Source organism: Cebidichthys violaceus, unplaced genomic scaffold, assembly GCF_023349555.1.
Source record: "Cebidichthys violaceus isolate CVI_PGR_0920_01 unplaced genomic scaffold, fCebVio1.0.p SCAF_16, whole genome shotgun sequence".
In the NCBI taxonomy this organism is placed as follows: Eukaryota; Metazoa; Chordata; class Actinopteri; order Perciformes; family Stichaeidae; genus Cebidichthys; species Cebidichthys violaceus.
In genome coordinates this window covers 2664086-2687245 of record NW_027176329.1, presented here as the reverse complement: position 1 = coordinate 2687245, position 23160 = coordinate 2664086, and the positions used below count along the sequence as shown (strand labels likewise).

Below are 23160 nucleotides of genomic sequence, written 5' to 3'. Positions count from 1 at the left end.
TTCTGGGGTTAAGTGTCTTGCTCAAGGACACATTGACTCAAGACCAGTAGAGCAGGAGCCGGGGATCGAACCGCCAACCCTCTGATAATTTATGAACCTAAGTAGAAAAACAGAATACTGGTATATGACATGATGATGCACCCAGTGAGGTAATATCTAGGTGCTGTATAGATTCCAGTAATATTCACTTTAGGTCTACATTTATTGGATCCTCAGTCAGAGCCTTAGTGGACGGTAGCAGGTTTGGGATTTGTTGCTGGTATGTGTGACTGAGGTCAGGAATGCTCGGTCTGAGGCCGAGGGTTTCTGAGGTCGGTGTGGGGGATGAGACAAGTTTCACAGGCTGCTCTGATATCAACCCACGAGACACAAGCAGAGGACACCCTGAAGCTCCTCGAGGGGAGAATGGGTTGTTGCCAGCACAGCTTACACCTCCACAGTCGGTACCTGCAGGTTACTGTTGGTCATCATCCACCACAGTAGTACTACCGCCAGCCTGCTGCTGAGGGGGGGGGGGGGGGGGGGTAACACTGCAAAAACATTCACATCCAGCTGCCTCTTACTTCAGATGGCGCAACGGAAAAGGTCAGGGATTTGTTCTAAAACAACAGAGCTTGCCCAAACAAGTCCTGCAAACTTTACCTTTTTATCGGTTGTTGTTTTTTTTTTCAGGACAAACTGGGCTATCATGAATTTGTTCAGAGTTACATCACCGTAAAATTACCAATGTTGAATGCACTTATTGTAAGTCGCTTTGGATAAAAGCGTCTGCTAAATGACTGTAATGTAATGTAATGTAAAAACAAAAGAAACACAAATCAAACAGAAAGATGAATCTCAGATATTTAATCACAACAACACACAACACAACCTTTTGGCTTTTGAAATTTGCTCATGTAGGCGGAATAAGCACTGTAGCGAAACACTGATCAAAAGCTATATACATATCTTCCAGTCAAGAACCTATTGTTTTTTTTGTTGTTTGTTTTTTTTGTCTAAAAATTTACGCAGCTCCTTCATCCATACAAGGACCCAATTATTTATTCAGGGGTGATAGGCTCCTCTTTTTATGTCACCTCCTGCCCACTTCTCAAGAAGCGATAAACAATTAATTTATTTTATTTGTTCTATTTGATTATTATTATTTCCTTCTCATGTATCTGTTTTTTTACTTACCTTGTCAATATAAATGGTATCACTGATTCGTTCTTTTAACTAACTAAAAAATAAAAAGGCCACATTGCTTTACAATACAATCCAAGCGTGCAAAGGATACTCTACTCGTTATTTCGGTTGCCGCCCGAACAGCACAGACCCACACGGATGGAGGGATCGTATGGGATACACCTTGCCCTCGGTAGGCTCTTTAGCTAACGGCTAACAACGACGACTCCTTTCAACGCGGATAAATTTGATAACTAGTCACAGAAACCGTTCATTGTTGTATTTATTAGTTTCAGAAAGTCTAAAAAAAACCACTGTTATTCCATGCTGGATTACAAATCTTCTCCGATTGCACCGGAGCCCTAGCTTGGAAAGCTACAACGGTGACGGAGCGGACGCCATTTAAAGTGCTTTGCTCTTGTACACGACATCGCCGTGTGGAGTCAAAGCTGCGTCGTGTGCGTCACAACGGCATGTGACCAGTAAGCTAATGTTAGCTGACATGTGTGGACCACAGCTTCAATAGATACAATTTATAAGAGAATACAAAGGGACTCTCTGTTTCAGGGTGTGTGTGGTCTAGAAAGCAAAGACTGTATATAAGATGTGGGCGTAGTCACCGTGACCTCACCCATTGGTGTGTGGACTGCCTTTATGAAGCCTCGAGTTCGGCGATTTCGCTGTCGCCATCTTGGATTATGGCCGAACCCCATGTTGTATTTTTCCGCAACCAATAAACAGAAGTCAGCATATTCGGAATGCGGAGGAGGAACGTAAAGATGGTGTATACGGCTCTGCAAGCAGCAGCGACCTGTCAATCACAGTACCCCCGCCCTGAAGCATCCCCTGCTTTATGGTCTGTTTGACTCTAAATGGACCATAGTTTACTAAATGAACATCATGCTGTATTGAAGAAGACTTTAAACTAGAGATTGAGACCATAAACTCATGTTTACAATGTTAACTGAGGTAATGAATCAAGTGAGAAGGAGAGTCATTTTAGACTAGACTTCTATACAACCAGACTTCTTTTTGCAACCGGAGGAGTCGCCCCCCTGCTGGTCAGCAGCAGAGAGACTGCGAGTTTTAAGACACTTCAGCATTGGCTTCACTCGGCAGAATCGGAGGGGTTTTTCCGTACACATCCAGGCCTTTCATTCCCCGGTCAGGCTGGGCCCCTCCCTTCCTCCATCTGCTTGTTAAGTGCCGCTGCTGGTCTGTAGTTTCCTCCAGCAGGTCCGAAGGTTACAGCGCTCTCCCCCACACGTCCTTCTAGAGAAATCCCCTTGTTGGCTCCTACTGGCCTCTCAGCAGACATTATCGTGAGGCTTCTCCTTTTAATCTAACATTGTTTGACTAGATGGATTATATATGACAGAAGAAGAGTCTCTGATTTATTTCTTAAATGACACACTATTTTCTTTGATCCTATTCCACTGCACATACAGTATATTTTTCTAAGTCATGATTTACCTCATTGTGAGCCTCAAAATGCCATACTGTGAAGACAGGCTAAATGCCTTGTTTTGGTTCATTTGCGTTTTGACTCCACTTTTAGTGCTTCGGTGGTATTACTGCACTGCTCATCTGTGGTCAAATGCTGAACAAGCAGCTGTTTGGTCAATAATTTGTATGTCTGGTGAAGTGTAGTCTTAGACTGTCATGGTGGCCCCTCATGCTGTCGTCCCAGTTATTCTTTTATCAAATGATAATCAAATGCTTTTGCATAAGAGCATTCACAGGAAAGATAGAAGTAACAATTAGGCAGATAAACAAAATGCGAAACCTCAAATGAACAAAAGGTTCTAACTACAATATTCAGAGCATTAATGTAGCAGCAAACAATTACTTGCTAAGTAAAGCTATGTCTAGCTGAGCAGAGAATGAAGTCACTCTCCCTCTGTGTGTGTTGTAATCTGAGCTTTTTTTGTGCTTTGTTGACATTTGACTTGACTTGCATTTTAGTGCATGTTATCGTGGCTAGCTAGCTAGCTAGCTCATGGCCGCCGCTCCGCACCGCGCTCATGCGGCGGTTACGACTGATAACGCCGTCCTGACCGACAGTGTCATTTAAGAAGCGCAATGCCCACCCTCCGGATCCTCCACAGGTAAACACTGTTAGCTCTGTCAGTACTGTACTGTTGTTAGCTGCGAGCCGCCAACTCAGCCGTTGCCATGTTGAGAGCCATGTGGAGGCAATAGATATGCTCAACATTTTTTATTTAGCACCTTTTAAATGAAACCTGGGGCTGCTTCCTGTTTCTTTTTGAATGAAAATGGCTACATAACAACTGTAACGTCTGAAAGAAAAACACGTCTGAACTTTTTTGTTTAAAAAAAGGACTCACAAACAGCCGCGCTAGCTTCTCTGTGAAGCTGTATTTAGGTACATTGGTCCTTTTAGCTAAATGCCAACGTCATTATGCAGACATGCTCACAGTGACAATGCTAACATGCAGATGTTTAGCAGAAGAAAAAAAAGTTTACAACGTTCATTATCTCAGCTTAGCGAGTTAATATGCTAACATTTGCTAATTAGCGCTAATCACGAAGTACAGCTGAGGGAGATGGGAAATAGTTGTGGTCATAAACCACGGTAAGTTGAAATGTTGACCTGATCACCACCTAAGTGATTCGGGCCAGGAATCTGGCAATCCAACCAAAAGTTGTCGAGACATTCCGGTCTGGACCAAACAGATGGACTGACAGCCATTGCTATCCCTTGAGCCAGTATCTAGAAAGATCCCATCCCTAGTATCTGCTAGCCTTCTCTAACCATTGACAAAATATTACTAAGCACATATCGTCTCTCTCTCTCTCTGTAATGTGGACATCAGTTATATATATATAAGCTATCGGCAACATTAATTCAAAGTCAGTGTCAAAAAAAACATATCAGTCAAAACCTAATACACACAAAGAGTAGACGTTTTGGGGGTGAAGTCCACTGTGTGTGTGGACACCATGACTTTCCCGTCATCACAGGCTATCTGCTGCAAGCTAAGCCAAGTTAAACACACAGCCACCCGAAAGAGGATAAAACTTTGAAGTCCATCGCTCCATTGGCTCTGGTCCATTTCTTTTCTCTCTTCCCGTAGGTCCATCACAGTTAAACCAGCTCTGCTCATTAAATCCCACTGTTGTTCCCGGTCTTTTTCCTCATGGCAACCGTGACGCGGAGGCCAAAAGCTCAGAATGAATCTCATCATGTGCCGCGGCCTAGACGGTGATATCTGTGAAGTCTCGTCTGGCAAATCCTTTCTGAAAAACATGGACACAATACAAACTATTATTTATCAAATAAATGGGGAAACACATTTTGACGCAACACACCCACCTTCTTAATCGTGTATATTTTTTTTCATATGACATAGTTTTTTGTTCATTTTCTGTTTAATCTTTAGCAGCTGATTTCATGGCATGTTTACTGTGACTTGTGAAGACTTTTGGGTTGAGGACAGACACAACAGGATATCTACCAAATGTAATAACTTCACCATGGCCACCTAGCTGTCCGATAAACATGGCTTTGGTTTTGCTGTGTCAGGTTCAGTGTGTGTGTGTGGAGGGGGGGGTGGGGATTATACAGGGGGAACACAACAGTGTTAAGGGACTGCCAAGTCCACATAACCAAACTCTCCTTTTATTCATCCCAGAAGGCACGAAATAGAAAAAAGCAAAACATCTTGTGCCAGATCCTCAGCATTCCTGCAGCGAGTGGTCACTCAACAACTAAAGCTCTCCAAAAGTCAGGCCAGACAGTGGCAGTTGATGTATTCGGGAGATAAAGCAAGGATCCTCACAAGAATGTAGAGAAGGAGTGGGGTCACTGTGTTAGACAAAAAATAAAGGAGCTTACATCTTTCAAATTATGTAAGTGTAGTTTTGATAGAGTCAGGGTTTTTTTTTTTTATGAGTTATCGCTATTTACAAAATACAAACCCTTAACATTTGAGGCATTAGAGGAATAAAGTTATTAAATATCTGATTTAATCAGCGTGGCATTCCACAGCAGATTGGTAGAACACCCTCCATGAAAGGGGCCGCTTCTCTTGTTCTTGCCGAGGCTGCTCTAATCTCGTTAGCCACTCACTTTGGATCTTTATCAACTTCATGAACTCGTGAAAAAAACAGCTACTGCTTAGTTGTAACACATGTCTGATTTTTGAGTTAATTCCCAATTTAAACAATCGCAAGCATTGCCCGGGGTTTTCCTCCTTCGTTAACTGAACAGCTGATACTTAAACTCTGTTCCTTTTCCAGCACAGCAACAATAATGTGCAACCAGGAAGCAACTTTACAGCTGAAATGAATTACACTGGTCAACACGTTCTCACTCCCAACTCGTCAAAATACGGCAGCTCGGTCAGTTGCCCAAGGCTTCTAACTACGACGCTCTACGGATCCTTCCAGCATCAGTTTTCACCTTGTGTTATTTTTTTCGCTTGTCAAATGCCGCTCGTTACATCCAGACACCGTCTTTCAAAAGGAACTGTTCACGAGAACAACATCTTAGTTAGGTAGGAAAAACAATCCATTGGTTAGGAAAAGGTTGAGGTTTCTGTTGAAATAAGAACATGTATTACGCTAGGTTAGGTACGCAATTTAAGTTAATTAAGTATTGCAATGTTACGCAACGTTACATAACTTAAAATAAGTCAACGCTTGTCTTTTTCTTTCACATGGGACAGGAACAGTGGTCTCCTGGGTGAAAGTCCTGTGTTTTTTGATCCATCCATCCCCAAACTCCTCTCTTCACATACTTATACTACGTCACCTGACTTCCTCCTTTACTACCGCTATTTCTATAGCCACGTAGAGCGCCAGTTTGACGAGAAGGGCCACTGGTAATGTATTTTTTTTTTTCAAAATATTCACAAACAAATGAATGATTATCTATCTGCCGGATGTGTAAATACGCCACTGTTTGCTAATATATATATATATATATATATATATATATATATTGACTTCATATGGTGTTAATATGTCAGTGTTTCGTTTACAGTTTGTTGTGCTGCCAAATAAATCAGGTAATTTGTTTTAAATGTTGGGATTAGAGAAAACTTTTTCATCCCTCAAATTTGCAGTTTATTTTGAGGTACTTAGACAACGTCCTTCTTCACGTATCCTGACACGTCTGACAGATTCTTCATCATTTCACCAGCTGTTCATTGGACCCATTTCACGAGATACTTTCGCTCTGTTAATGCAGTGTGGCTATCACTGTAGTCTCCCAATCCTCCTATTTTTGACAGAAATGATGAATCAAAGAATTTAAAAGCGGATGTTTGGAGTAAAAAGAGATGCATCACCAGTCACCACTGATTTCCCAATGTGTGGGATGGCAGATTGAGAGGAGAAGAACTTAAGTGACTCCACAATCTAATTATCGTCAGCTAGAGAGAAAATATTTTCATTTGCAGAGCCAAGTATCCGCAGATAAGGCACGGCCAGAGGCTAAAAGCAGGCTTTCAAGACAGAGAAAAGGGGGGAAGAAGAGGACCAATGGGAAGAAAGGAGTGGAGGTCAAATGGGATATAAAACAGATGTGTCAAGACGTAGATGAGAAAACCATCTGGTGAAGACAAAAGTTCAGAGCACAATGTCAGCCAACACCCACACATTCTGCTCTCCTTTTTAATTTCACCCTTATGATTTCATTCACGTAAACACCAGCATAAAATACCACATTAACGTTGTTTTTGATACTGCGAGTTAAATGTAACACTTTTAAAGGGCTCTGTCCCACTGCAGACAGAACTCTGTGTGGGGGGATTAGGGTTGTTGCTAACAATAACAGCCATCATTCATATATATATATATATATATATATATATATACTCCACATAGTTGTACTGAAATCAATGTAATACGTAAATGTACAATTTAATACACTGAAACATGTGTTTTAAATGTAGATTAACCTCAGTAATTGTGTGAATTCCACTAGACTCCTGCTAAGTGTTTGCAGAAGTTTTTCCTTATCAAGATTGGGTTCAAACATGACCTCATTTCTCAAATTTTGTATTTCTCAGTTTATCAAATTGATATTTTTCAATTAGAGTTAACAGCTGAGGAAAACAATCAGTAAGTTAATTCAGAATAAGGCTTGCTGTGGCTTGTTCCCATGCTTTATGTGTCTAATTGTCTGTCTTTTTTCTTTGAACAATATTTGCCAGCTAAAATACATACGCACCTACTGTGAGATTGCTACGCTAGCTATACCCACGAGCTAACTGTCAATTCCGATTTTTTGTAAGATTAAAAAATTATAAAATGTGCCAATTGATTTGATAAAATTCTGTGAAGATGAAAATATTTGTACGTTTGTTATTGTTTCGGTATTAGAAGTCGAATAGATAGCCAGAAAAGACGACAATCTTTAAAACCGTAACGGGAAAAAGGTGTTATGGATAAACAAGGTAAGAAGACATCAGTGGTAAGTAGTAACTAAGCCGAAAACTTACCACAAACTAACATCATCACCTGAAGTATCAGTACCATTCAACAAGTCATGCAGGGGTTCAAGTGTTTACACTCTCACATACTATAAATAGACCCAGAACCGTAACATCACCATGTGCTTTCATTTATGTCACGATGTATTTCTAAAGCACTGTTTCCATTCTATTTGTTTAGTTTAATCAAACTTTTGAAATGTCGCAAAAAAAGGAATGTGAATTAGTCCCGTTTCCTTCGACTGGTTTGGAGCTCCGTGGTTTCAGAGGTTGTCGTTCTAGGTTACGCATGTAATCCACCAGCTAACCATGTAGAAGAAGAAGAAGTTGTTAACCCGAGACAAAACAAGTTGCCACGGCCATCTAACCCATGTACGAGAAGAACGGAGAGAGGTCTTCAGAGCGCGGCGACTCTTCTATAACGAAGACAAAAACCACCTCGAGCGAGCGAAAACACTTTGTTTTCCACAATTGAGAAAGATGTATTGAATTTTGCCGTTTTCCATACAGCTTTTCTAATGCGAATACTTCGCAATACTTCTAAAACTATGTGAATGGAACACGGCTAGTATCAACTGATACAACATAACCATTGTTACCAACCACAGAATGACAACAAATGACTCTTTCTTCAGTTTATCTTCCCAAAAAAAAAATCGCCCAAAAAAACCTAACCGCCGATGTCCTCTGCCAATCGCCCATTTCTTCGTCCAATCCCCCAAGAGCCTATCACAAACCATGCATGAAGAGGACCACTACCGGAGCCATGTCGAGTCTTTACAGCCTCTATTACAACACTGGGGGTAAAGTATTTTAATGAAGACTTTTGTGATCTGGTTTCTGAGCCTCAACTGATGTTTACTCAGTGAGGTGGCTCTCGGGTCACAGGGCAGTGACAGCACTGTAGAGCTCACTGAACGCAATTAGTGGCTTCCTCCAACGCTCAGGACCAAAGCCAAAGGCCTTTCAGTTACTGTAATCTGTCTCTTCTCATGATGGTTGTGCTTAAGAATGTGGTCCTTCTCTCAAAACACTCTAGAAGAGAAGACCACAGTGAAATCACCGGTGCGAGTAACCAGAAGCGCCCAGAGAAACAACAGCCCCCGCTGCTGCTGCTGCTGCCGCCCAACAGGAACTCTTCAGCTGTTTGCACTTTAAACAAACTGTGGTGTATTTAGGAGCTTCCAAGTTAGCTCAGCTGTGCCCTGTTCCTGCGGTTGCTCCGCTGTCAGAAGGAGACAAAACACTTACTTTCAGCACTCGAAAATGAACGACGAGGTGAGGTCACATGGATCCGCAGGCGCTCTACGGCGTGGAGCGCTCTCTCCAAATGCAAGCTGACGTCTCAGGATATGCCGCCAAGTTAAAATGTGTCAATCTTCTGCTTGCAACCTTTTATTCTGTAGGACGCGAGGAGCCATTATTTCAACTGCAGTTTTTCTGTTTTCAAGGCTTGGGGTCCAACTAACACACAGCAGTTACGACCAAATGCTGACCGTCTTTTAGTTTATTTCGTATATTTTAAAGTTTTGCTCGCATCAACCCCCTGTTTCCAGATGAGAGACCTGATGAACCCACTCTTCACTACAGCCCAGTACCAAGCAGCAGACAAAGTTAGCAACCAGCTAGCTGGGTGAACATAGTTGGAGCATTTAGCAGCTAAAGAGACAGATATTCCCCACAGGAGTCGGTGGAGACCAAAAGAGAACTACACCCCCCCCCTCTCCCGGTGGCCCAAAAGATAAATTGGTGCAATTGATATTTTAGCCCAAACCCATCCCAGGTGTCCACAGACATTCATACCTCTGTACTGTGTGTATCTTGTAGGACGTATCACTGGTTTTTAACACTAGAGTAAATTCAAGTTTCTAATCGTTTTGTTATTTGGCCTGAACCAAGTTCTTGTTTTTGCTGCCTAGCCGTGTCCCTCTCCCTGACATGTCTGCAGCTAAGTATTCAAATTGTGGATGATTTTGTACTGTGTATGTTGGCATCAGCAGCTGTGGGTCTCACCAGTTTGTAGTCTCTGTGCAGTTTGTTGTACTGAAACATGTTGCAGAGGACAGTTGAGGCCGCTCTGGCTGCTTTTAGACTCCCAGAACTAAAAGAAGACAGTGGAAGACGGTTAGAAACAAGCAGGAAATACCAAAGCCGAGGCAGGGGGAGTAATAAACACTCTGGGAAGACATAAAAATGAGCAAAAGGTTGTATTTAGAGCAGAGCAGAGACAGCAAACAGAGGTCACAACTTACAAACTGAAAGATTGTATGGTCTAAAAAATATGAACCAATTATAAAGAGTGTGAAGTAAAGGTTTTTCACTTTTCATATGGTGAGTTATTAACTTTTACTCATCCTGTTTTCTCATTGGTCAACACTGACATTTGAGGATCACAGCAGAAGTCAGTCTTACCTGTTGTCATGGATCGTCTTGATGCCGATCAGTTTCGGCAGGCCGTTGAAGTACGAGATGTCGCGGGCTGCCAAGGAACTGCAGGTGACCAGGTGATTGAGGGCTCCGCAGAGGTTGACCACCACCTCGCAGGACGGCGTTTTCTGAAGGCCATCGCTGGGCAGCTTGGACACCAGAACGTTCACCATGTTCTTAGCTGTGAGGACAAAGATTGAGGGCGTTTTTTAGACAAAACCTCTGACCTTGAAAGGTCCACCTCTGTCGGTTTGGTTCGTTCAGACGCCACTCTTTCCTTTTATAACGTTTAACATTTGGAAAGACCCAGATCATTTTAACAACTAGCACACACACACACACACACACACACACTCAGGTCTGTGTTGGTTCCACATTATACAAAGGAGGAGTTCTAACTAGTATTGGTCCCTTTGATGGGTCCAGCCACCGGGTCTAAGTTGACTCCCTGACCCTGCAGGGCCAAAGGAACTTTGTATTTATTGGGATGCTTTTTAAAATAAAATGTGTTATACAAGCAGCAAAATCCAAAGCAATAACTCGTAGGTGTGTGTTTGTTACGTGCGGCGTACAGTTTATTTGTCGGTGGACCAGCTATTCCTATTTCAGTGGCAATCTGCTCCTCTGAGTTTTGCTCAGCTGCCCTCAAATAGCAAATAGCTTACCAGTTTAAATATGTCCAATAGTCACAAGATACACTAGTGATGTGTCTCCATAGAACTGAAGTGTAATTATGAACCCCACACACACACACACACACACACACACACAGACAGACAGAGTTTCCAGCCCAAAGACGGCTGAAACACCTTCAGTAACCCTTGGCTGTGTCTTACCCATGTAGTCTTTGCTGGCGGAGTGTCTGGCCAGATTTCTCAGCAGGCCAGTCAGGGGCCTCAGCTCCATGTCACTGTTGGTGTCCAACAGATCCAGCAGGATGGGCAGCATCCTCTCCTGCTCCACCACCACACCGCTCAGCACTGAGGCCCACTGGCAGAGAGGAGCAAAGATCACACGGGTCTGTACTGACTTCTGTTGAGTGTTTGCTGTCGTTTTGGTTTTCTTAAGGAAGAATCCAATTTAAAAAAAAATCGGACAATTTTCTGATTTTAATTTTGGAACGTGAATATTCATGCGGCGTTCACATTTCGGTGGCGTGTGAGATCCTACCCTGGCCTCTCCTGCTGTGATGTTTTGCAGGGCTCCTATGGCCGCCTCGCGGCAGTTGGAGCTGCTGTCGCTGTTCTGCAGAACAAGCTTGTACAGCGCCACCACGTTAGGGTGCCACAGCCACTCGGCCCCCTTCGGCTGTCGGGACACCTCGGACAGCGTGGACAGATTCTGGTTACGCTGTGGGGGAGGAGGTGAAGGAGAGATCAAGATGATTTACCACTCTTTTAACCAACCAACAGTCCTGATCAATACAACCAAATATTCACAGATTTTTCAGAATTTTACAGTTTGTTTAGATCAGTTTTAGCTGCAAGCAAAACCATAGAAATGCTAATTTTTTTTCTAGATCTGCACAAAAAGGGTCGATTGAAGGTACCGTTTGACTGGAGAAGTTTCGATGCTACTAGCTACTGGGCTATTTCGGTTGATACCTTAAAAGTATGGAGTACCGATACCCAGCCCTTGATGCACAACGATTAAGCTAATGTTCGCTGATGGAAAAAAATGTTTTTTGTTTCCAACTGACTCATTTTAAAATGAGAATCTTGTAAAATGGGTCTTAAATATGCACTCAATCGCTACATACAGGACATTGGGCTAATGGGGCGATGCTAAAGCTACATGCCCCATGCATAAAGTCACCGTCCTCAACAGTTGCTGACTCATGAAGTCTATTTATCACACTTCAAACCGTACGTCTCAATGAGAACGTTAGCACAGGAACAGACAAACGTACTGCTTTCTCTTGTGCTTTTGGTTTTGGGGAAGCTTAACAAGACGCCGCCCACCGAACTCTCTCTAAATGCAGAGTATCGCTCTCAGTACGGCCCCCATGCACATTGCGTCAGTGTGTGTGTGTGTGTGTGTGGGGGGGGGGAATAACAAAAGCTTGGCAGGTCAGCAGTGCCAGTTACCGTTGCTAAGCTATGATAGTACAATCACTGCTCCGGGGAGGGGCTTAGCGCACAGTACATTTAGCCATTGGGCTTTCAAGATGTTCCGTCTCGGACCAAAGGCGGGTCACAGCGGTCTAGTCAGGGGTTAAGATATCTGTCTCTATACAGATCACTGAGATATAAAGCCTCCCTGTTCAGCCTCTTTGTAGCATGGCTAATGATCTGCTCTAAGCAACATGGAAAAGCACGTCTTATATTTAAACAGGCACTCTAAGGGTGACTATGAGAACATACATGTGACGGTGGGCCTCTCCATACTCCGCTGCTTGCCGTTGAAATGAGTAATGTGATCTGCCGATTGTGTTTCTCACACTGGAAACTGAACCTCCCTGAGGGCCCGACGCCGCTTCTAGAGTTTCCATCTGCCGGGCCACTCATTATCTGGCTCTTTAATGAGATACCTGAGAGAGCCACGACCTGCTGGATGTCACCAGGCTTGACTTCTTCAGGCTCCAAAAGTGGAATATCAGACTCAACGTCTGATTGTGATGCTGCATCTGACAGAGAGTGCGTGAGGTGAGGTCAGATGCATGTGTATGTGATGGTCTGTATCTGACTACATCGTTCGTACAAGACAGGCAGTTAAAGGACCTGGATACACACAACCTGTATACGATACAGGCAATACAGTGGAACAATAAGTCAGTCAACATGTTGTTGAGCGTGCGGGAGAAGAAAATATGGTTGTGTGGATGCTGTTTGTAAGACACCAAAAGAGAATGAGATTGCCATTAACTCTACTTAGAGTTAATTGATTATTAAAGACTGTATTAGACTTTTGATGCAGTATTAATTGGGGGGTTTTTTGGCCACTAAGGGAAACGGAACAAGCTGTAAACACAACATTGTCGTACCGTCACCTTCTAAAGTTGTTGCGTAGAACATAACATCCATTATTTACCCATCTTGCAGACACAGAGCATCATCAGCATTGATATTGTGTTGTCCGGTGTGTAGTTTCATGACGTTTGATGAATCTTTACCTCTGTGTTTTTTTTGTTGTACAGAGCAAAGCAGCCGATGGCCTCGCCCTTCCCAGAGGCAGAGGCTCTCGTTGGGCCCTCCAGACGGAGTCGGACTGAGGGAGGGAGCTCCGAGTACAGCTGGTAGGACAGATTCCTCATCACACACAGTGAATTCTCCAAACCCTGAGCATGAAGACAGACGGAGAGGAGAGACAAACTGAAATAAATAACCAACTGACCTGAGTGGAGGCAGAAACATGTAGTCTGAGCACAACTGAGAAGCTCATACTCCGATCATATGGAATGTAATTGAAATGCCTGATGTCCTTTGATGTAACAGATTACTGAGGCATTGAAACATCTGTTTTGAAGTGGGGTTGTATGAGGTACTCATCCATAATCAGTGTACTTCCTACAGTAGGTAGGAACAGGAGTACCAGCAGGGAAGCGAAGCAATCGAAGCGCATCAACATCAGATGAAGCGTCCGCTATATTTAGAACATCTTCACAGGTTTACTTGCCGTCAGACAGATATACAGTCTCTGTTTTCGACGGGGAACTGTAACCGTGGTTCTCACCCCGTTTCCAGTTAGTGAAAGACAACTGTAACATTCTGTTCGCCTAAGAACGTCTTGTTCAGCGCTCGACCGTAGTTCCACCCTCTCGTGATAAAAAACTAAAACAAAAATGGCGACGGCGAAAATGCCAAACTCGAGTCTTCAAAACACTGTGACTACTTCCACTTCCTACAGTGGATACTAGACTACCACCTTTGTGTGACATTTCCAGAACGGTCACCTTGTTTTCTCCCCTTTAATAAAACCGAGGACATCCCCCGTGGAATGTTCGTCCAATCAGATGCAAGGAAGGGGTCACGTTGATTTTGAATGGAAGCGATGCATTTATCAATCATCTGCCAGTTGGTTACATGTTTATCCAAGTATTTCACAAGAAATTGTGGGTCTGTTGCCTGTTGACAGTGCTCACTTAGTCAACGCCTGGTGAAACGTGCCAAACCACAATGAGTGGGGAAGAATGTACGAGGGGCAGTCGGTGACAAGTCATGCAAAGACTCACTGTGTAGTCAGAACCAGAATCCCCTTTATTGGCAAAGTACATGTGACCATACAAAGAATTTCCTCTGTGCTGTAGAGCTCCAAAAAATGATTAAAAACATTCAGTGATTCAGTGAGCCACAACGTTGCACTGTGTGCAAAACTACACAACCTGTATTGACTCAACCCCACATATACCGTCCTCACTACAGCTGCAAAAGTGGATTAATCCGTTGCTGAAAGTAGTCCCCAGCATACTTTTTTACTCCCGATTTAGAAACGATTGCTAAAAACAAGCGTTTTTAGGAAATTACTGAGAATTACTGACAGCATATATGTGAGCTTTTAAAGATTCACATCCTCAGTAGTGTTGTATCAGATCATATTTTAATGAATCGGTACCAAAATAAAGCGGATCCAATTCCGTTCCTTTCATCTCTGAACTATTCTGTCCACTGTGAGTGGAGGTGACGTTTTTCTGAGTGCTCCGGTGCGACTAACTCTGAGTTCAGACACAGAGGTTGGCAAGTCACACGGATCCACTAAGCTCCGACACTACAAGGAGCGGTGTCCAAAAGATTCCGATAGCAGCTCCTTGTTTGTAGGCAGCTCGTATCAGCTGTCGCTAACCAACATTGATTCTGTGAATAACTTGATGACGGGGCAAAAGAAGACCGGTCTGTTGGGGTTAAAGTGCTTTCCGCAGCCGGAGTCTGTACTTGGTCAAAGATTGTTTGTGAGGGAAGACCCCCTCCCCCACACACACTCTGTAACAGCACTGCACCATGTGAGTGGACTGAGTGGACTTTCTGTCTTATGAGACGTCGTCTCGCAAGATGATTGAACCACGTCAATTTCTGGGAGTTGCATTCTCCCAGTAAATCTGTCATAAATACTATATTGATCATTTAAGGTGATCAACTTTATAGTACTGAACCGGGACCTTCCGTGTTTGGATCTATAGCTATTATTTCACTGTGTCAGAAACATACGTAGTCAACATTTATCTGTATCTGATTGGACTCGGCAGGTTGCCAATATTAAAGGACTTGGATCGGGATCCCTCGTAGGAACCAATGGGCTTGGGGTTGAGGTAGGGAAGTCAGAACGTGTTGAGAACATAATTAAACTTCACCTTGTTGGTTTTGGTCTTGAGTTCTTTGTTAATAAGAAAAGCATAGACAAACACATTCCTTATTCTTTAACATAAATACGTTATTAAATATCCTAAGATGCCGTGAAGTCTTTCATTTGGTGTAATCTTGGCTTTTTGGTCGTTCGATCTCCAGCTCTGATGGCTGGTGCTCATAGCTACTGATGTTTTGAAGGGTGCCGTAGCCATAACGCCCGTATTGATTTTCGAATCGGACATCGTTATTTATGGTGTATGAAAATGTCACAGGCTGTAGCGGTGCAGGTCGGGGGTTACCTTGTCGTCTGCCCTCTCCTCTTGTTGAATGTAGGCCACCAGGGAGTCCACCAGGCCTCGCATGTCTCTCATCTTCTGCCTCGTCCTCTCGTTCACTGAGCTCAGGTTCCTGCACACAAACACACACAGAGAGAGACATGAACCCACGAGGCTATCAGAACACAACGCGGTAAAGCTGCCTCGCTGGAATTCATCTCGGAGGGATTTTATGAATCTCTTCTAAGACCCTTCAGTAGCACCTTCACCACTTTGAAAATAAGAGGTACTTCTTTGGATCTTACTGCACTTGCATGTAATTCTATCTCTGTCCAGAACTTCAGAGACTGCATTCAGTGAAGTCAGCACAAAGCGGTCCTCTATTCAAATGTACCTTTGAGGGGAGGCGCTTTAATGAATCAAGGGCTGGTCCAATAAATTATGCTGGTGTTTTGTTTCCAATAGAAGCAACCAAGTCCTGTCCCCATTCTCAACTCTGATTTGTGCCTCTGAATAGCCAGCAACTCCATAGCAACGGCAGTCGAGGTTCATGGATTCTAGTATTTAGTGCCATTCAGCAGACCGAACAGGGAAAGAGGAGGAGCATTAGAACGTTGATTTTTGGAGTATCACTGTTACTCTTCAATCCACGCTAGCAGAACCACATACTTTTCATTTAGCTCCATCGGCCACGTCAAGATTTTGATTCCTCAATACTTTGATTGATGACAAATAACTGCTTAAAATGACTCTCCCATCAGCCTCTGAAGGTGGCGGACTACGCCATCGGGAAGTTGGGGAAGACCTACAAATAACTCCAGGCTGAACCGGCCGGGGGTCATAGATTTGTTTATTTATTTTATTTCTGATGTCAGTAGTCAGTGTATGATCCTCGCAGACAGCACAGAGCCTATCAGACTAGGCCAGTCTAACACTTTTAATATCTAGGGGGGATAGTTAGGATCAAACCTCGTTTTTGTTGTGATCTAATTAGCGTTTTCATCCTGAAAGTGACAAACTGTGACTACTAGTGTTCCGGCCCGCCTCAGCTGGTCCGACCTTTCGTCTTTGATTTAGAGCGGTGATGACGTGTTTGTACAAACTTAGGAGGCAGGTGTCAGCAAGACATCCTTCAGTCTTCAGCATCACCTACCAAAAAAACTGTATTAGTGCTAAAAATGACTGCCAAAAGATTTGCGGCTTGCATTAATTAAAAGGCTTGTCCCTCTCAAGGTCCCGGTGCGTCTCTGAGCCTCAGCTGTACTTTGTGCACAGTGACACTGTCTAACCCATAGTGATGAATCAGAGCCAGCGTTAGACACCGGGTACTGGGTTGAGCAGGCTCTCCCGTGGAGTCACCTGAGGCAGCCGCTGGTGTTGTAGAAGATGTCTCTCTCAGGTGGACTCAGTGGGACGCTGCTGCACAGAGGAATCAGTACTTTCTCCGTCAGCTCTGACAAAGCTTCTTTGGACAGCTTCTCCTTCAGGTTGTCTTTGGAGGACAGATTCCACAGGACACCTGCAGTCAAAAACAAACTGTTTTTTATTCAGCTGTCTGAATAACTGCGTATTTTGAACCAGTAATATAAAGATAGAGAGGACTCAGTTGCGACGCCTGGATTACAGGTGTACATCAATGCACGGACATAAGGTCATGTCGGGGTTCAAACCGGTGCGAGATCAAAGACCAGTACTACCTGTGATGGTCTTCCGAAGCTCCTCGTCAGGTTTGTCGAGGATGCTGACGAGGTGCATCACTCCACCGGCGTCTATGAGCGCCGCCTTGTTGTCAGCGTTCTCGTAGATGAGGTTCCGCGCGGCGCCGGTGGAAAAACACTGCACTTCTTGGTTGTCACTGGAGAAGAGCTGAACTAGAGCTGGAATGCCATGCAGGACACGGACCTGAGAGAGAGAGAGAGAGAGAGAGAGAGAGAGAGAGAGAGAGAGAGAGAGAGAGAGAGAGAGAGAGGGAGGATTAGGAACAACACACACCAAATACACACATATGGAGATGAGGTGCTGGTAATGGACACCAGTCAGACAAAATTAAAAAAAAGCAAATGGACAATTAAACACATAAATAAATTGCTGCAAATAAGGGAAAAATTACCAAACATGCAACCGTGTTACCTGGTTTTTGGCTTCGTTGCTATGGTAACACTTGTGTTGTATGTATGCAGCTCCCAGAACTTGCAAGGCAGCATCTGACTCGGACAGATATCTGACAGCTGTAGCCATGTCCAGACCCAGCATACTGCACGCACGCACACACACACACACACACACACACACACACATAATAAGTTATATGATCATTTTCAACAATGATTAATCTGTTAATTATATCTTTCCAAATATGAATCCATAATTTTGTCCATAAAATAAATCAGATAAACATGAACATTTTTTCAAAATGTCTGTCACACACAGTCATAATGGAGTGACACTCCTTCAGCCTTTCACCACCTCTGCATGGCAACCGTCTTACATGGAAACAGCATACATATATGTATTTGAGCTACGATTGAAGCCGACCCTGGCCAGATGTGGCCCAGATGTTTACCCAGGTAAATGAGTGAATGATGTGCCTCACCCTTCCAGTGGGTCATTGCTGTGTATCGACACTCCGTCCAAGACATCCACTCCTTTCCCGACGCTCCTCACGCTGCGGAGCGAGGCGGCCCGTTGGAGGGTGGCCTGGCACTGCCCTGCCCCCATGTCGTGGCTGGCCCTGGACACGTGCTGCTGCCACTGTGTCCCCCAGCCGTCCCCTGCCATGGGGACCCCCCTGCCGGTCCCCACCCAGCCCTCCTGACCGAAGGCAGAGCCCTGCTGCTGCTGCTGCTGGTAGTGCTGCTGTCGGTTGGTGATGCGGCTGATGGTGCGGTGGGAGGGTCCCTTGTAGGTGTACTGACACGGCTGCTCCACCTGCCAGTAGCCTCGTTCCTGGGCCAGTGTCCCGCTGAGGCTGCGCCTTAGGGAGCCGAGGGGAGGCACAGTGATCACGTAGGAGGCGTTGTCTGGAGGAGGCAACACGGTGATAGGAAGTGCCTCCTGGTCTGCTTGGCACAGTGACTTGGAGCGTCTGTTTCTGCTGTGTGACTGATGGGAGGACCGGAAGCTGCTCTGGACCACGCTGGTTTGATTATGGCCCGCCTTGGAACTGGTTTCCGCAGCAGAGCGAGAGGAGAAACCAGAGGAGCGAATGGGTACTGTGGGCATCTGCAAGGTGGAAATAAAAAGGGTTAGCAGACACACTGCAGCAGGGAAAGATAAATACCCTTTTTCACAGAATTTATGATGTAAAAAGACACATTGGCATAAAACTTCCCCTGTACTGCGAAAAGTAGTATAGCTTTCACAGTACAGACAGGAGAAATAATGTACCACTAGTATTTTCTTTTCTTAAAGGTGCTCAATATGGAATACGGAGAATATCTACTGCCTCCACACGGCTCTAAACGTGGACAAGGCTGAGCGGCTAGAAGCTAACGGTGCTAACTACGGCAACAGTGCTGACAGAGCTAACGGTGTTAACCCTAGGGGGGAACTGTAGGGTGGGACGGCATTATCAGCTGTAACCGCATGAGAACAGCGTAGCGCCGTGGTCGTAAGCTAGCTAGTGGGGCACAACAGAGAGACAGACCGGCTACACACAAAGCACAGAGAAACAGATCAGAACACACACAGAGGGAGAACGACTTCCTTTTCTGCTCAGGTAGACATTACTCCACTATAGATTCAGATTTATGTAGCACATGGTAGTTTGCTGCTGTATTAGTGCCCTTAATAGTTTTACAAGAAACCCCAGGGTTCACCGAGGCTAGTGAAACTGTCCAGGACAGCACAAAGGTGATGTGAGACGCTCCACAGTAAACAGCTCTTCCTTCTCTCCGTGATTAAAGCCTGGCGACTGTAAACTGCTGCAGGAAGTTCACTGCTGCCTCTGCATTGTGAGACCGGCCTGTTAGAAGCCAGGAGAACCAGCATCCTGTTTATATTTTTCTTTTGTCTTTACATTGTTCTGGATTAGCCAATTAGAACAGAGAGGAAACGTTATTCATACACATTACTGGGGCATTGCATTCCAGTGTGTGTGTGTGTGTGTGTGTGTGTGTGTGTGTGTGTGTGTGTGTGTGATGAACAATATCCTACTCTTTTAGAGAAATGTTTTAGATAATATAGTTAAAGTACTATTACAAATTGCAACTTTGCTCTCATTTCATAGATTTTGACTTGGAACACAAGTCTGATAGTCCCACCGCTTGTGTTCTGTCAGACTTAGCGATGCAGCTGCTCCTCCCGTATCTCAGCCAGGGTCACAGCTATCGCCGAGGTCACGTCAGGATAGTCAGACTCACCAGGATGTAGACTGTGTGTATAATAAGGCCGCCTTCTTCAGACAGAATCCTCCCCCACTCATCTGTTTGTTACCTTTTTGCAAGGGCACCAAAAGAGCATAGAGGCAAAGAGACGAAACTCCGATGCTTTTTTGACAACTGTTGCTGCAGTTGCGTTGCGGCCATTTTGGACCAATGAATCTGTCGCCATAGATGCACGCAGAGACGTCTGTAGATCGGAGGATTCTTTTTTCGGCTAACCAACTTCCCAGGATGAATACTTTAAATTCCCCTTATTTATATCTGGTTCTGCCGGCTTCCAAGACGATTGTGATTGGTTTAAAGAAATATAAACAACCCAGAGCGGTTCTTCTTTTCCGTAATGCAAAATTTCGATGGGTAGTTCAATCTCAAATCCAGGTTGCTTGTGTTGTGCATCCTTTGGACTGCATGAGTAAACTCCACAAAGAAAACCATCAGTGAAACTTACAAGTGTCTGGCTGGGAGACTACAGTGACTCCACACAGAATGTAATACCTAAACCATCCACCAGTTCTTGTAGTAATATCAAAGAGCAGGACACCGTAAGTGTAGCGTTTGAAGTTGTCGTGTTAATATGTTCTTGCATATTTACAGTGTAATGCAGTACTGGCAGGCGGTACTCACAGCCATGACGCGGCTGGGTGTGTGTATCATGGATCTGGAACTGAAACCAAGGGCGTGGGAAAAGCTCTTGGCCTCAGGATGGTTGTAGTCTAGAAACAGGAAAGAAAGAAATATTAGTGTTTCTGATCATCACGCCATTGATGGTTCTATGTTAACAGTAATAGCAAGATCGGATCGTTTTTACAGATATTCAGTTTAAGAAAAAAAAGCACAGACCAACTATTAATGATAAGAAGACGTAGAAGATTATTACTTGCAAGACTCCATACTCTCTTTCCAACTGATGTTGCCAGTTGGAAGGAAAACTGGGAACCAACTTTTTCGGGTTCATAACCAATTTATTTTTGATCAAGATGCTCATAACGGTTCAAAATGAAGTGTTCAAACCGAAACAGAACTCGTTGAATGTTGGTGGAAAAGGGATGTGATGGTTTGATCCGAACCCGTCTCCCAAACCTTCTCTAGTGTATCTCTGAGAGGAAGGGCTGCTGAGATTTGTCTCCGAGAGACGGCATATTAACATGTCGTTATTATCAGTAAACAGAAATCATCATGGACGCCACATTCAAGTCTTTGTGTATAACAAAGAACACTGTAAAACAAATGAATTCCCTTCACTTCACAGATGATAATAATGTACACAGACATTACATAGATTGCAGAATGTAACCACACGTGTGAACACTCTCAGACTCGTGAGCACATTATACTGTTAAACAATATACACGAGTGAGCTGCTATGAGTTGAGCGGAGGGAGGGAGGCGGGCGCTGCCTGAAGTCAACGGCTTGGAGAAAGAAACAACACGTGCCATCCAGCCCAGCAGGACGGAAGGAAAGGAGGGAGGAGATGCTTCTGGGAGGGGGCCTGGCCCTGCATGCCTGAGCATAAGCATCATCAGGTCAGGGGTGAGGGAAGCTCGGACACGACCACCGCAGTAAGGAGAACCCACAGTTTATGTAATCCGGTTCTCTTATTACACAGCAACAGAACCACAGGGACGGCAACCACCTTTACATATAAGGAAGATTTAATTTGCACAAAGGAAGCCAATTAGAGTCAATGCTTGGAAATCAATATTTAACGGAACGCGCCTCCATTTTTCAAATCTTATCCTCAACCCGACCAAGAGCTATGGGCCCCGTCATTTTAAAAAATGTATATGTAACTAGTGGTGATGCACGGGTCGACCCGCGCGTTCTGGGAAACTAAGAAAATACCACGGGTTTGGGCGGGCAGGTCAAAAAGTGACAAAGCAGCTCCCCGAGTAAGTTAGAAACATTGCGTGAAATAGTCCACCTTCTCTTCCCTTCTCTCTTTCAAACACACACACACACACACACACACACACACACACACACACACACACACACACACACACACACACACACACACTCTGGACAGCTCCCGAGTTGCAGTTGCAGCAGGATCAGCATCAGAGCCGCAGCGCTCAGTCCTCGTCTCGGTCCGCTACCATAATGCATACATTTGGCACTTGGGTCGGGTTCTTAATTGACATATATTCTGATTGGGCGAAAAACTATCAATCTAATCTGGCAACTCTGCTAATGGACACGTTTGGACATGCATGATGATGGCGGACAGATCAAGTGTCTTCATGTAGACATGCAATATACTGCTATATATGACATTCAGAGCAATAATATAGCAGCAAACAACCATTTGCTATGTAAAGATAAAGAGGAATAATGTCTACGTGAGCAGAGAATGAAGTCACTATCCCTGTGTGTGTTGTAATCAGAGCTTCTCCTTGCTTTGTTGAAATGCAGTGCGCTCGTGTGACGGTCGCGGCTGATAACGCCGTCTCCACTGACAGCGTATCAACCCAACCTCCGGTTCCCCCTCAGGTAAACACTGTTTGCTCTGTCAGCACGTTTGCCGTAGTTTGTACCGTTAGCGCTGTTAGCAACGTTTGCTAGGAGCCGCCAGCACAGGCGGCGCCATGTTGAGAGCCGTTGGGAGGCAATCGAAGCGCTCCCAATCTTGTATAATGCAACTTTAAATTACCCCAGATGAATCCCAGTCACTTTGCGGTTATTGTCATTAAAACTATAAATTTCAGACTCCTTCTGCTCAAGCATAACATGAGCTTCACTGTGTATGTTCGTGACCTAGCTATCTATCTTGGACATGATCCAGGAGAGTGTGAGTGTCTCCAGTGGGCGATCTATTGGAACGCCTTGCAAATGTCCAGACTTCTCTGTCAGGGTGTCTGGTATTGTCTCCAATCTATACCCATGATGTGTCTTGTAGCTCTTCGTTGAAGGTTTGTGAATCACACACCCACTGTGTTGTCTGCTTCAAAGAGTGAGAGACGTAAAACTAAGTCTAATGGTTAGGTAACAAAAACCACACTCGCATGCCATGAGAAATCCAGAATATGGGAGTGCTGCTATCTTTAGTGTGTTTTTAATCAACTCCTCTCTCAACGTTTTATGAAACTGATTAAGCCCAGATGGCTTCTGCAAAACAAGAAGCCTCTCAGTGATTTATGTGTGTGTTGCGTATGGAATGTGTGCAGCTCCTCT

The 23160-nt window shown here is 44.3% G+C and overlaps 1 protein-coding gene across 1 annotated transcript in view; it reads right to left on the bottom strand.

Annotated features, from left to right (window-relative positions):
* Positions 1 to 831: 831 nt before the first annotated feature.
* Positions 832 to 23160, bottom strand: part of LOC137872504 (plakophilin-3-like) — a 28171-nt gene continuing 5842 nt past the window's right edge. The window contains exons 2-13 of the mRNA XM_068710737.1: positions 20613 to 20701; positions 18200 to 18828; positions 17737 to 17860; positions 17304 to 17508; positions 16966 to 17125; positions 15631 to 15739; positions 13165 to 13329; positions 11223 to 11402; positions 10889 to 11042; positions 10038 to 10233; positions 9639 to 9726; positions 832 to 4425 (exon numbers count right to left, since the gene is read on the bottom strand). Of these exons, the coding sequence (XP_068566838.1) occupies positions 4384 to 4425; positions 9639 to 9726; positions 10038 to 10233; positions 10889 to 11042; positions 11223 to 11402; positions 13165 to 13329; positions 15631 to 15739; positions 16966 to 17125; positions 17304 to 17508; positions 17737 to 17860; positions 18200 to 18828; positions 20613 to 20701 (2141 nt within the window). The 3' untranslated portion in view covers positions 832 to 4383. The remainder of the gene's footprint in view (positions 4426 to 9638; positions 9727 to 10037; positions 10234 to 10888; positions 11043 to 11222; positions 11403 to 13164; positions 13330 to 15630; positions 15740 to 16965; positions 17126 to 17303; positions 17509 to 17736; positions 17861 to 18199; positions 18829 to 20612; positions 20702 to 23160) is intronic.